At 40.0% G+C, this 14874-nt stretch overlaps 2 protein-coding genes across 2 annotated transcripts; both read right to left on the bottom strand.

The window, feature by feature from the left end:
• Positions 1-2872: 2872 nt before the first annotated feature.
• LOC124439436 (uncharacterized protein K02A2.6-like) lies at positions 2873-4300 on the bottom strand. Its single transcript, XM_046989662.1, has one exon. It carries the CDS (start codon positions 4298-4300, stop codon positions 2873-2875), a length of 1428 nt encoding a protein of 475 aa, XP_046845618.1.
• An 8537-nt stretch (positions 4301-12837) lies between these two features.
• LOC124438762 lies at positions 12838-14632 on the bottom strand. The gene is made up of 2 exons (XM_046988960.1): positions 14290-14632; positions 12838-12948 (listed from the first exon to the last, which is right to left on the bottom strand). The coding sequence occupies exons 1-2, from the start codon at positions 14532-14534 to the stop codon at positions 12891-12893; spliced, it is 303 nt and encodes a 100-aa protein (XP_046844916.1). The 5' UTR covers positions 14535-14632; the 3' UTR covers positions 12838-12890.
• Between the last annotated feature and the right edge of the window lie 242 nt (positions 14633-14874).

Below are 14874 nucleotides of genomic sequence, written 5' to 3'. Positions count from 1 at the left end.
TCTAGGGTAATTGCTTTTAATAAATGTGGAGTATAAGTAGTTGCGTTCTGTTTTTTTGGCTTCTTCCGTATTAATATGAGTGTTTATCCTGTTGAAAAGTGTTCGAATGCAGCTTATTTTGTGTTGTGTTGGATGATTGCTGTTGAAATCGAGTATTTGTTCTGTGTGAGTGGTTTTGCGGTATACTTGTGTGTTTAGTGTACCGTCATCTGTTCTGGTTAGGAATTTATAGACAAAAGGTTAAATGTAAAGATTGTGGTGCAGAAATGAATGCTGATAATTTTTTGAAGCACAGTTCAAGTAAACACAAAGGTATGGCAAAATCCCAAGATGTTGTAGAAGCATCACAAACGACGCTTCATTTTTCTAAGGTTAGTAAAATGTCACTTATATATGTACATAGTAAATAAAATGAAAGTCTTTAGCATGCCTTATAGATCTCTTAGAAAATTGCTGGTTAGTTCTGTATAAGTGCCGTTCAATTTATGTGAAATAATTGATAATTCGTGTTGCACAAAACTTTGTTATTCTGCTCTGTTGCAGCAGCAACTATCTCTGTTTTTGTGAAGGACACTCATACCATAAAGTTTCAATGTATTCTTATTTATTTTAGATCCTTCCAACTGCCCCTGTTACATGTGATAGCATTGATGAAATGCATGAAGGAGAATTCAAAAGTGTAAAACAAAAATTCTGCAATGATACTGATATATCACAAAAGGTTACATTCAAAAACTCTCATGATTTGTAAAACTGTAATAGCACATTTGCACATATAGTGACTTATTCGGCTTACAGAAGCTGGATCCTAAGAAGGCTTTGAAAGCTCTCCCCTTGCAGACGTACGCCCATGGAGTTGGCCGTAGCGTTGGCTATGCCTTTAATGCCGATAATACTCTCAAAAGGGCACCTGGTGTCCCGCTCTCTTCAACCAAAGCCTTCTCGAATACGGTGCAAGAAAATATTGTCCGTGTCCTCAGCAGGAACTGTCAGTATAAGTTTCCCCCATTCCTCCCCCTCTTCTCTTTTGGGGATAGTTGGCTGCCTTCGTGCACACTTGTGAAGATTTGCGTCGACCTCCCACAAGGCGATCTCAGTCGCTACATGATCATTTCTAACAAAGGGGGAGGTGCGGATAACGCAGACGTTATCAGCGGAATACGTATAGGTCTGCTAGAGCTCGACTTTGTCTACCCCAACTATCGCATGAAAAAAGACTACAGACACCAGATCTTGATGGCTAAGGAGCTGTATTTTCCCACCTGGTGCCCCAGGGTAGTTCAGAAGTCGTTGAACGATGACACTGGCGCTCTCGCGCTCCTGCACAATGCCCCGATCCCCAGGAAGATTATTCTCTTCTTCACCGACTCGAGGCTCAGAGACGCACCAGGACTTGCCCCAAATACCACCGCCGACTCCAGTAACCAATTGGCTATGATCCACGCCAACTTAAGCCAGCTCCGCATCATCGTGAACGAGCAGAACCTCTTTGATCACCCCCTGACGTTCTCGTGGCAGTGCAGCGCGGGCGAAGCAACCAAACTGGAGCCACTTACTTCTACGACCCCAATAAAAGTTCCTACCTGAGAGGCTACAACTTGGTCCAAGAGTTCTTCCGAAAGGCGTACGGCACAGAAGTGCCCATCACGGCCGAGGACTAATGCAACAACTGGTTATGATCCCGATCAATCTCAATATGGACCCTGTCACAGACACCGTAAAAACCGCGAGGCAATCTCACAATCGATTATCAGTTCACGGCAGTAGCGGACAGTCCTATTACGCTCTCCTTGGACGCCACCACGTCAATCAAAGTGAAACTTCTGTGCCGCGATCAGTATATGTACACGATGTCGAAAGAGAAAGGTATCAGCTGCAGTGTCGTCTGAGTTATAGAGTAATTACATATGCTAGCATAATTACATTTGAAGTGTGGTGTTTGTCGTTATTGGCAACATGGAAGGTGGTGATCTGTAAACGAGCAACCGCTGTTATCGCGGGGGTGACCTCTCGACGACAAACCGCCGTTATCGTGGGGGTGATCTTGCGCCGACAACCGCCAATATGGCAGGTTTCTTCCCCTCCTACGCATGTTAGGCCTGGGGCCAGTGTCTCACTGTCGGAGCTGCAAAAAGCGATGAGCGACCCGATCAAGTCACAAATGCTCACGCAGCGTGAGGCTTTCCTTGGGCGTTGGCGGGGTTGAGCCTGCTCCCAATGGTGATGGAAAAGGGGGCGGGAGACCGGATCGCCAACCCAATGAAGACGCCCCCACCTGAAAGGCAAACTGCAATCATTATCCATCGGGGATTGGCTTTCCCCCCAAGGCTGTTGGGAGCCGCCACCAGGATGGCCCCTTACGCGAAGAATGCCGCTATCCCCTTCGCAGTCGGTGCGCTCAGCTCACTGGGGGACAACGTCGTTGACAGTATCTTCGTAGCGGATATTCTTAACGGTAACATGTCTTAACCCTCCGACGACTACCGCGAGGAATATGTGCCATCACGCGAGCAGATGACTGGTTGTGCTGCAAAAAGATCGAGGGCTGGAAAGACTCGCAAGACGACCGGGCCAAGGTCGACAACAAAACGGAAGTCGGGGCGTCGAAGCACGCAACGCCCAGAACACCGTAAGTGTAATATTGTGAGATTTCTCTCTTTTTTATTGCTTTGTCATATTACTTTTATACAGATCTTTACTTAATTATAATATACGTAATATGACGTACGAAATACTTGTGATTTACATAATAACTATACTACACCTCTCCCCAAACTAATTAAATATATTTTTTTTTGTATTTTGTATATATAAATTCGTATATGAAAATATTAATTGTTTCTTTTATAGCTAAATAACTTTTATCTCTAAATTAACTTTCAACTTGTCCGTATCGAATAGGGGCTTTTCTTGTACGCAAAGGATACCGCCGATCTTTTTCCTTTATACTTTCCTCACTGGGTTCTTCTGGACTTTTCCCGTTTTCTATCTTCTTGAAAAATGACGAATTACGAGTAAACAACATTTTATATTTCTTCGCTGTTACCATTGAACCTTTACTTTCCACGACTTCACATGGCTTACCATCATAGGGTGTTTGTTGTTTATTGGTGGTCGTATCTTTCTTTACTAACACCATATCACCTACTTTAATTTCACTTGTCTTTACGTTCCTGTTATTGTCTGCATGTAATTTCATCTTCAATTTTGCTCTTTCATCCTGTACTCGAATTCTTTCCTCTGTATCTACATGAAATGGTTCTTCAGGTAAACGTACTTTCATTGGTTGACCGAATAAAGCAATAGATGGAGAGATTTTGGTCGAACTATGAGGTGTGGCACGATAATTTCGCAGGAACTTGTGGATTTCTTGCTTCCAATTTTTTCCCTCCATTATCGCAGCCTTTATTGTCTTTTTGATAGTACGCATGAATCTTACCACTTCCCCGTTGGCTCGTGGCCAATAAGGAGTAACTTTTCTGTGTTTAAATCCCAAATACTTTGAAAATTCGTAAAATTCCTTGCTATTGAATGGCGGTCCATTGTCTGAACGTATCGTATCTGGTATTTCGAGCTCCGAAAGAATCTTATCCAAACAGGGTATAACAGTCTTTGCGGACGTTGATCGGATTACTTCTACGATGGGATATCTGGAAAAATCATCATACAAAACAAACAAATGTTCACCTGTGCCTGTAGGAGCTACACCAAAGTCCATACTTAGCTCTTTCCAAGGAGATCTTGGCAACTCTGACATTTTCAATGGTTCCTTTTCACTGACTGGAGTTGTAATCTGACAGGCTAAAAAACACGATTTAACTTTTCCATTAACTAACTCATCTATACGTGGAAACCATACCTTTTCACGTAATAACGCTTTTGTTTTTGACATTCTCATATGACCTTCATGAGCAATGTTCACTACTTTCTCTCGTAAACTTTCTAGTATGATTATTTGATGTTTTAGTGAAATTATACCCGAAGATATGCAAAGTTCATCTTTAAGTTTCTCATATGAACTAAATTCTGCTTGATTTACTCCTACCATATTTGAACTCTCAAACCATCTACCTGTTTCAATGGCTTGAATTACTGCTCGAAGAGTAATGTCTTCTCTTGTAGCTTCTTCCAGATCTTTCCTGCTGATTGTTCTTGGAACCGAGTTCTGTGTAACGTAATTAACAAATTCTTCTGCTACTTTCTCTTGCCGGTTGTTTAGTTTCTCATCAGATAAGGGATGACGTGAGAGAAAAATCTGCAGGATTTTCAGTTCCAGGTTGAAAAAAGATTTCAAAATCATATGGTTGCAATCGCAAAGCCCATCGTTCTAATCTCGCAGATGGCTTTGATGATGGATTTGTATATTTTCACCAGCGGCTTGTGATCAGTGACGATGGTGAATTTTCCTCCAAACAAATATAAATGAAAATGTTCGCAGGCCCATACTATAGCTAAAGCTTCTCTTTCCAAGTGAGAATAATTTTTCTCTGTGGTAGTTAGTGCTTTACTAGCGTAAGCAATTATTTTCCTTTTTTCTTCTCCCTTTTTCCTCTGCGCCAAGACTGCTGCAATACCAACTGGACTAGCATCTGTGAAAACCTCCGTATGACTATCCGGATCGAAATACGCACTTTCTGGCCCATCTGTTAATGCTTTCCGTAGGGCTTTCATTGTGTCTTCTTGTTCTCTTGTCCACACGTATGGGGCATCTTTCTTGATAAGTCGACGTAACGGCTCCGTAATTGTGGCATAATGTTTAATAAATCGACAGCAAAAATTGGTCATGCCTAACAAACTTCGTACTTCTCCTACATCTTTAGGATTTGTGCATTCCTTAATTGCTCTCACTTTATTGGGATCCGGCACAATACCATTCTCTGAGAACACATATCCTTGGAATATTAAACTTCTTTTCTTAAACAGACATTTCTCTTTCTTAAGAGATAGTCCTCGATCTTTAATTCGTTGTAATACCGCGTTCAAATTTGCATCGTGATCTTTCTCGTCTACGCCAAACACCATAATGTCATCACTGATATTAATCACGCCTCTCAGTCCATTCAACGTTTCTCTGATGGCATTTTGGAATATCTCTGCAGCACAGTTTATTCCAAAATTCAAACGTCGAAATCTCCGTAGACCAATGTGTGTTGAGAAGGTTGTCAAATATCTTGATTCTGCATCGAGCTCTAACTGGTTATAGCCTTGATTTAAGTCCAATTTGCTAAACCATACAGCACCATTTAGATCACTTATAATTTCACCGATCGTCGGAGTCAAGTGTCGTTCTCTGTTTATTGCTTTGTTTACTTGTCGCATATCTATACAAACTCGGACCTCCTCTTTTTGTTTTGGTACGACCACGACTGGTGAAACCCAAGGTGTTGGTCCATCTGTTTTCTCTATGACTCCACGTTCTTCGTCTCGTTTTAACTGTTTCTCTAAGTCTTTTCTCACATGAAACGGCACCCGACGATGAGGTTGTGCGACAGGTTGTACGTCCTTATCTACGTGTAGATGAACTTGAAACCCTTTCAATTTTCCCAGTCCTTGAAAGACTTCTTGATATTTGTTAATTAGCTCTTCCACTTTGGTATCTTCTCTCACTTTTTCTTGTGCCTTTTCTTTAACGGGTTCCTGTTTAGACTTTGTAGTGCCTTCTATGGATGCAACTATTTGTACCAGGCCCAATTTTTGAGAACTTTTCCAGCTAATTAAGCAACTCGTATTCCCATTAACAACAAAAAATATCTCCAACCCAGATAGTTTATCGGTTTCGACCACACACTGACATTTTCCTTTAATTGATAGTTGTTTCTCCGACCCATAAGGAAAGATTTTCTCATTTACTTCCTGCAATATTGGCTTTTTCTTCAATTTGTTAAAATTCACTTCATCCAAGAGATTTACGCTGGAACCGGTATCTGCCATGACTGACACAGGAGTACCATTTATCTTAACTTTAAATTTCGGCAGCTTTTGTTCCGCCGTCAACGTTAAAAATACATATTCATCTTCCATACTTGATTCGGACGTTATTTCTTGCACCGTATTCACTTGACGAGGTCTTACTTGATTACATTTTATCTGTCCGTTTCGCTTTGTTGATTCAGCGAGAGAACTTTGATAATTGTCTTGCAACAGCTCTTTGCCTCTTCGATTCTCATGGCAACAAACTTGAAAATGGTTCCACTTTAAACACTGTCGACATTTCTTTCCATATGTCGGGAAATTTGTTTTCCTTGGACGATGTTCACGAGCACAAAATTTGCATTTGATCTTCGATGAATATTCGGAAGCATTTGAGGTTTTATCCTTGGGCGTCTTGAACTGCTTTCTTTTATGCCAAATTCGATTCGTGCTTTCGATGCCTTCTGCTTGTGTTTTTGACATCTCCATTGTTTTACCCATTTGTATTAATTTCTCCATCGTTATTTCGGGGTCTGCTAACGCTTTTCTCCGCAATTTGAAGACAAACCATTTTGTATGATCTGATTTTTTATCTCTCTGCTTTCTTCATGAAATTCGCAGGATTTGGCCAATTGTTTCAGTCTCGTATAGTACGCGGATATGTTTTCTCCTGGGAGTTGTTTCGCTTGACGAAACTTATAAACTTCGAATTCTATATTCTTCTGTGGAGTGAAGTAATTTCGTAACGCTTTCTCCGCTTTTCTAAATACATCTTCTTCTCTATCTGGCTCGTCAATTTCTAGAGTTTCGGATATCTCATTAACTTCTTCACCGACATAGTGCATGAGCATCGCCTTCTTTTTTGCGGCATTTGTGATGTTCATTGCCAACAACAAATCCTCCAATCTTAATACGTATTTTCCCCAAGCTTTTCTAAGGTCTGGTTCTTCTAAGTTGAACGTACGGAAGCTAGGCAAAGCTGTCATGTTCGAAATGTAGTATCTTTCTCAGGATCAAGTCGTATTTCTTCGTCCCTTCATAATCTTTGTCGCCTGATGTAATATTGTGAGATTTCTATCTTTTTTATTGCTTTGTCATATTACTTTTATACAGATCTTTACTTAATTATAATATACGTAATATGAGGTACGAAATACTAATGATTTATATAATAACTATACTACAGTAAGGACACGACAGAAAACCACGGGGCGAGCGAAGAATAGTGGTTTATTTGAATTCAAGACCACGCTCCTGTATGCTGCAAAGAGCACGGGCGAGAGAGCAGCGAATTGCGCAAAATCGAGGACCATTTTTAGGTTGAAACTGTCAGCCACAAGTTTGGCACCCAATGTCCTTGCTTGCGGGCCTCGTCCTCGACCCCGACGAGCGTCCACATCGGCCAGTCGTTCAACATTTAGAGCGGTGCATACATTTCCGAAATGGATTTTCGGCTGTTATTTCCCACCCCCGGGTCAGTCGTCCCGACGCCATCACAGGCGCCCGCGCTACCTGTTCTTTTAAGTGTTATCGTGCGCGATACTAGCACTGGTGGCGGCAAATACCCCGCTATCCCCGCGCTTGAATTTCACAAAAAGGAATAGTTTGACGAGCTTCTCCCTTCACTCAAAAAATGGGGGCAGAATGTTTTTCTCTTGGGTCAAAGCAATATGGGCAAGAGCTTCTTCACGAAATGGCTCCTTGCTCACGTTTGTCCGAAAAGGCTGTACGTCATTTCGAACACCTCCGCTGATCAATACATCCAACCTAACACGGTCTTGAAGCATTATTCTGTCATGCCTAAATCGGTCCAGGATACGAGTATTGAACCGGAGTCCTACGTCATGATCGACGACATCCGCGTCATGAATCTTAAATACGGAACGCAGAGGGAATGCCTCTATACATTCTTTACCATGTATTGCCATCATCTGAACTTGAACGCTTCTTCCTCTCCCAGAGCTTCGACAACATAAAGGACATAAAGGTTAACACAAACTTTCTCTATCTCTTCCGATTCATGGATAAGTCGAATGTGAAGTGGTTTCTTAATACGCTCTTCGGCGGCACGGGCAATAAACCGGCTCTCATCTTCAAACTGTACGAGGAACTCTTGACCCGCAGCGAGCGCCTGATCCTCGCTATGGATTGCACCAATCAGCCATTCCCTATTATTGCGACGAAAAATCTATTGCGGTGGACTTTCATTGAAAGCTTTGCTTTCTCTGTCATTACCAGAAAAATCTGAACAAGAATTCGAGAAAGAAGTTCAAGAGGGATATCACCAGATATTTAAGCATATGTTTGAAGAGAATGGAATATATTCGAGTCCTGATCGTCAATTGTCTTCCACAGCGACTTGAGCGGGTGGCGGATGGTTATCTGTCGGCCTTCCTCATCCCCAAGGCGCGGCTTTTGGAGGTCCTCCAGTACCCGAGCACATTATCAAACTCGCTAATTCCTTTATGGAGGTATTGGGTTATCTCCCCGAAAGGGTCCGTGGAAAGGGCGCCGGAGCACTAAATCGCCACCAGGATTTCATCTCTTTCTTGTGCAAAACATTGCAGTATATACCAAACCATTCCCTTGCTAAGTTGAGTTTGCTGGAGCTAAAAAAACACCCAAGCGTAAAAGAGCTATATGCCTTGTTCAAGGGCTACCCTGCGCTTCTCAATGAAACGTCGGTACTGAGCGCGGTCAAATCCAGGTTGCTGAACTATTCTGAAGATACAGGCCAAGCTCGCGACAGCGTTGCTGATGTCCGTTTGAAAAACCAACTCCCGGCGGTCACTACAACCGCGCCCTCTCTCCGGACTCGAAAAGAGGGGGAGTTCGATCGCTTCCTGCTGCTCGTATTTGGCCGCTTTCTGGCTGGCCAGAAGATTCCCGAGGCCTTTCTCAAAAGCAACTATTTCATTCCGCGTGCGCAGCTGGTACAATTGTTTACGGAATACCCTCAAGGGTTTGAAGCAAATCTTAGGGAGCCTCAGGCAGATCAGGATATGCGTCTTGCCATCGTGGTTGACTATCGCGTGCTTGTGAACAACGTAAACCAGCAGTTTCTCAGCAGGTATCCCTTTGAGGGGGTCGTTAACGCCGTAGTCGACTTCGGCCATCCCCAGTTTCACCTAGTGAGGCAGGAGCTGCAGGAGATCAAGCCGCATGCTCTTGCGGTACCGGGGTCAGGGCAGAAGTTCGGTGATTTGGCGGCCTTGCTTGAGACCTACTCCAAAACACCCGAGAGCAAACTTATAAATTATGATCGTCATTTTATGCCTAGAGGCGTCAGAGGCAAGATAACTGTAAGGAATTCTCTTAAAAAGGTAAATTGTATCATATTTAAAAATCATAGTTCGAAGTATTCATTTCAGCACTGCAAACTTTTTATATTTTTGTGGTCTTTTATCTTGACTTCTTTCTTGCAACTCTTTTTCTTTTCAAGCTAATTTTCCCAACACTGCTAAAATGTTTTCTCACTTTTTTACCTGATGTTTGCCATGTTTTACGGAAAATGTTAAGCCCTGCATTTCCTAAATATTTAAATAGTGAATTTGCTATGGGAAAAATTTTTATGCCTGTTTTATATATTTTCAGTTGCAAGAAGCAAACACCCAACAAGATGTAAACAATGCCTTTGCAGAATGTTCAGACTGGCGTGTTGAAATTGATGGTCTACCATCATCTTTTAAACTAGAGAATAAAGACCATTTTGTGAAAGAAGTCATAGAATACTTTGTTGTGATCAAATGCAAGCCAATGCTTGATCAGCTACTTCATGGGTTGAAATATTACAATGTCAGTGCTGAGTAATGAGTAGTTTATCATCTAAGATAAAAGTCACCAATATCTAGCTCTGTATTCAATTTCAAATCCTTTTTTCTATAGACTAGTTTGCTAGAATGTGGTAAATTTTTTTTGTGTAGGTGTTGCAACTACTTAGAGCACATAAAGGCATGGCACAACACATTTTCATGTTTGACCCAGATGATAAACTGGATGTAAAAAAGCTGCTTAAAATCTTGAAACCAAATTTAGCACCAACTGCAAATATAAGGAGACAATCAGAGGAAATAGTGATGGCAAAATTTATTTCATTTCTAAAGGCCGCAGAGGGTTAAAACATGTTTTGCCTTATTTTAATACTGCCATAATTCTCATGCTTCAGTAATATATATATATATTCTGTTTTTCCTAATCTATTTTGACACATGAACCACTGCCATTATCTAATAAGTTAATTACTTGTTCACTCCATGATGTGTTTTTGTATGACACTGAAGGTTTTAGTCAAGAAAGAATTGTTTCTCTTTTTGTTTCTCAATGCAAGAATTGGCTGACAAAGAAATTGAGCTGACTGAAGAAGAAAAAAAGTATATTCCATCGGTAACACCAAGCTACATGTTAATGTTTACATCTGGTGCAGCAAATGTCCCTTCAACTGGCTTTGAACCAAAACCTTCAATTGTTTTTGTTCATGATGACAAGAAAATGATTCCAAGTGCACAAACATGCTCTAACACCCTTAATATTTATGTAAATGAACACACACAGAAGGGCAAGCTCTTGCCCTATCTCTTCACTGCATTGATGAATGGAGCCATTTTTTCAAAACTATAATAAAATTGGTGCAACTGAAATATTACTTTAATATTACTTTACGGTATGTGATTAGTAAAACATTCAACATTGATTAAGCAAGTAATTGTGTTCACATTATGAGCAAAGTCATGCTTGTTGTCTATATTACACTTTTTACAGTTATTGCAAAATTTGTTAACTCAATAAACCTTGAGCATTTTTATGTAGTTTTAACTGAAAACTTGTCCCTGAGCAATCTTGCACATGCTATGATATCTAGTCATGCCTGCCTCCAGTTTTCTGGTTTTAATAAACCTAATTGTTCTCCAATAGTTTGGAAGTATTCCTGAATAATACTATCTTCTTCATATTCATTACAATATTGAATCATTTCTTGAAATTGCTCATCAGAAACTGGCTGGAGGTGATCAAATGCCTGTGTACACTCGGGCAGAAAAAATGGTTCATCTGGCCGTCCTTCAACTGTGTCAAATCTTAACTTTCGTATATAGTGAGAGTTTGAGTGTCGCATAACAGAGTTGAAATCTTGCAAAAGATCAGAGAAACTCTACCACAAGCATCTCAGAAGATGTGTCCAAGACACCAGTCTCAACAAGATCTTTAAAAAAATTCATCCACCAGTTACTTTCCTGTGCATTCTTAAGAATGACCACCAGGACTCAATGCCCTGATTTGCTGGTGACGAGCCACATCCATGTGGCTTAACACCAGACAATTCGTCTTCACACATACTTCTTAAATATGCCTGCATTGCAGACATGATAACGTTTTCAGTGCCGTTATCTGTTCGTAATAGAGTTGGGCAACCCTGATACTTAGTGACAGTGTCTAAGAAATGCTTTCCTGTTACTGCAGGATCATTATTGGTTCTGCATACTTTCAACCACAGTATCTTACCACTATATCCGTCAATACATCCATGCACAGGAAAGCCGTATGGTTTGAGTTAATCTTAGCCATCCACATGCCAAACATAGTTTGGCCCTGGAGAATGATAAATTCGTTGACGAAGAGTGCCAGACTTCCTAAAGTTTACCCAGACAAAACTAACGATAACACCACGAACAAAAAGACACATACAAAAACATGCAACTGCCGAATAAAACAAAACTGCTCACTTAACAGAAACTGCCTACAAACATTCGTCATCTATCAAGCAACTGTAAAACGCAAGGAAAATAACACATCACCGAATAACAAAGCACAACATTGACTGGGACTCGGCAAAATACATTACATACAGTACTGACTATAGACAACGGCTTACATTAGAAAGTTGGTATACCAACTTGGAACAAACCCCCTGAACAGATTACTGCAATTACCGGCACCTTACAAACGACTTATTCACAATACAAACAAACGATTAACTAAAACATTACACTTCACACTAATTCACAATGACAAACACAATTAACACCCACACATTGCAACTAAAAACATCACATCTAAACACACATCACAACTAAAAATAAAATATTTCACTTCACACAAATTAACAATGACAATACACATTTCCTGTACCCACAATACAACGACGTAAGAACCAGATAACAAATACGGCTAACCTGACTTTTATTCCTCATTTCACTCTGAAGATGACTACCGCTAACAGGGGCGGATCCAGCTTCTGGGCTGACCGTGGCCCTGTGACGTAGCGAGCGCCTTCGGCGCGAGCCAACGCTAGGGGGGTCTGGGGGCATGCTCCCCCAGAAAATTTTGAAATCTAGACTCTTGGAAAAGCGAATTCCGGCATTTTTAATGTAGAATATAACAATACTTTCGTTATAACCTCATCTAAAAAAATTTCTAATATCGCCATTTTTTTAACTCTGTTCGGATAGAAGAATAAAAATTTTACTTACCTTGTGGTGTCTGATGTAAAATCAACGCAGTTTCCGTACCTTTCTGTAATCACAGGATTGTTGCCGCAGGAGTGAGAGAAAGATTAAGCATGTTATTTTTGCAGTGAATAACCAAAAGACAGTTCACTACAAAAAAATAATTTCCCATCTTTGTTGCCCCATCAAATGGTCTTTTTCGAAAAGCAGCAAGGATGCCTTTTGTAACAGCCATAAAGATGGCAAGACTAATAAATGCAATGTTCAAAGGTGGTCTTCTTCCAACAATAGCAAAGATGTTTATCCAACAATCGTAAAGATTGCAAGATTAATAAAAGCAAAGTTCAAAGGCAGTCTTCTTCCAACAGCAGCAAAGATGTTTATCCAATAATCGTAAAGTTGGCAAGATTAATAAAAGGAATGTTCAAGGGTGATCTTCTTCCAACAGCAACAAAGATGTTTATCCAACAACCGCAAAGATGGCAAGATTAATAAAAGCAATGTTCAAAGGTGATCTTCTTCCAACAGCAGCAAAGATGTTTACCCAACCATGGTAAAGATGGCAAGATTAATAAAAGCAATGTTCAAAGGTGGTCCTCTAAAAACAAAGTAACAAAATGATTTTTGGTGGATGGGATTTTTTGATCTACCAAATAAGAAGGTGGCATCGCAGCACAACGAAAGATATGGACATAGTCAATTGCACTCCCATCAACAAAATCTCTTGATTATAATGTACAATTGAACATTTTAGCCAACAAATCCCAATTTCCTTTCACTTCAGCATCATTAGTAATTGGGTAGTATGACTGAATAGCACACTGGATTACAGTGGACAAAGCAAACATACACATCAAGGGTAAAAAGGTGTAATTATTTGCTGTTTCCTCTGCTTCTTGTGAAACTGCTGCAATTTCATTCGCATTTTCTAAAGAGGTTAGAGTTGCATCGGATATACACATGGCAAAGGCATTTTTAAGTGACGTGAATGCACCATTTTTATGCTGGGACTCGATGAGAGGATGGGTAGAATAGTATTTTGCATTCTCAAACATTTCAACACTAGTTAGGAATCTCAAGTAAATAGAGAGAGTCTCATTCCCAACTAATGCAATAGAACATGCATTGAACAGACAATTCCCATTGGCTAAAGTACTAAAAGAAAAATTAGTATTTAAGTATCAATGGCTGCTTTGTTATACCAAGTTATACCTGGAAACAAATCTGCTAGACTGACTCTGACATTAGAATAAATAAGGGTAACCAATACTGTTAAAGATAGACTAATATTGAAATTGAGAAAGTTATTTTCTCTTTGTGTTAATTTGGTAACATCATGATAGAGTCAAAGTCACAGTCAAAGCAGGTAGTCTAAGATTTTGAATCTAAGCAGGTAGTCTAAGATTTTGAATTTAGTCTAAGATTTTGGAGGTAGTCTAAGAATTTGGTAACATCATGATAGAGTCAAAGTCAAAGTCAAAGCAGGTAGTCTAAGATTTGGAACTAGTCTAGGCATGTCGAACAGGATTCAGACGACTTATTTATTCCATCTACTATAGCATCAATATTCGATATAAATCGCGAAAGAAAGTAACAGTTATTCAAAATGATATGTTAGTTTCTTTAACCAGGGGATAACATAAAATGCCAGGAATACAAGGATAATACATTATTGATTGGGTTAAATTTTAAAAAGGACTAGCTTTGACTAATATTGAAGTAAAACATTTTTTTTTAACAGACAGTAACAATTAAAATTATTTAGGCCGTACATTAGACAGACTGAGTATGCAAAATAATGACAGCTTTAGACATATATTTTACTTGATACACTAAGTATGAATAGCTGAAAATTAACGGATTGATCATATATTTCAGGCCAAGATGTCAAACGTAAATAAAAATATAAATTAATACCCCAATACATGTAAATTCTTACCTAACAGGGACATTGGGTCCTGATCTTTCAATTTGGCTTTCAGGGAACAGCAGTTTTGAAAATGAACAAGTTCGTAGCATAATGTCGCCAGTAGAATTTATACGACGAAGCCTTTCCTCGTTGATTATTTTACCACAGTGTTGTCTCAAGTTAGACAATTCACCAGAAATAATTTCGCAAGCGTTCTCTTGCTGAAAGGTTTGGACGAGCTTTTCAAGAACATCGATCTTTTTAGATGTTTCCATTGATCCTAATCGCTGAGTAGAACTAGAAGTAGCGTTTTTTCAAGTCGACAAGAATCGAGCTATTGCATATGACTTGTATTTATTGCGCAATCAAAATACATTCACCGTGGCTCACCATGGCGCACATGACCAAAACGTTCCCTGTGATTGGCATGCAACGCTGCACCCTGGCTGAAGGTTACTATATTTAGCAACTATTGCGAAATTTTTTGAACGCTGACCGTGGCTCTTCATTCTGAGATTGCAGGCTCGAATTTACGAACATATTCCGAGCATATTCATGGCGTATTCGGCAAGATTCGAGACGCTTTCGGTGATTTTACAGTTCAGAGTTTAACTG

Source organism: Xenia sp. Carnegie-2017, unplaced genomic scaffold (genome assembly GCF_021976095.1).
Source record: "Xenia sp. Carnegie-2017 unplaced genomic scaffold, XeniaSp_v1 HiC_scaffold_19, whole genome shotgun sequence".
NCBI lineage: Eukaryota > Metazoa > Cnidaria > Anthozoa > Malacalcyonacea > Xeniidae > Xenia > Xenia sp. Carnegie-2017.
The sequence above is the reverse complement of the archived record's forward strand: the minus strand, read 5'-3'. Positions and strand labels throughout refer to the sequence as shown.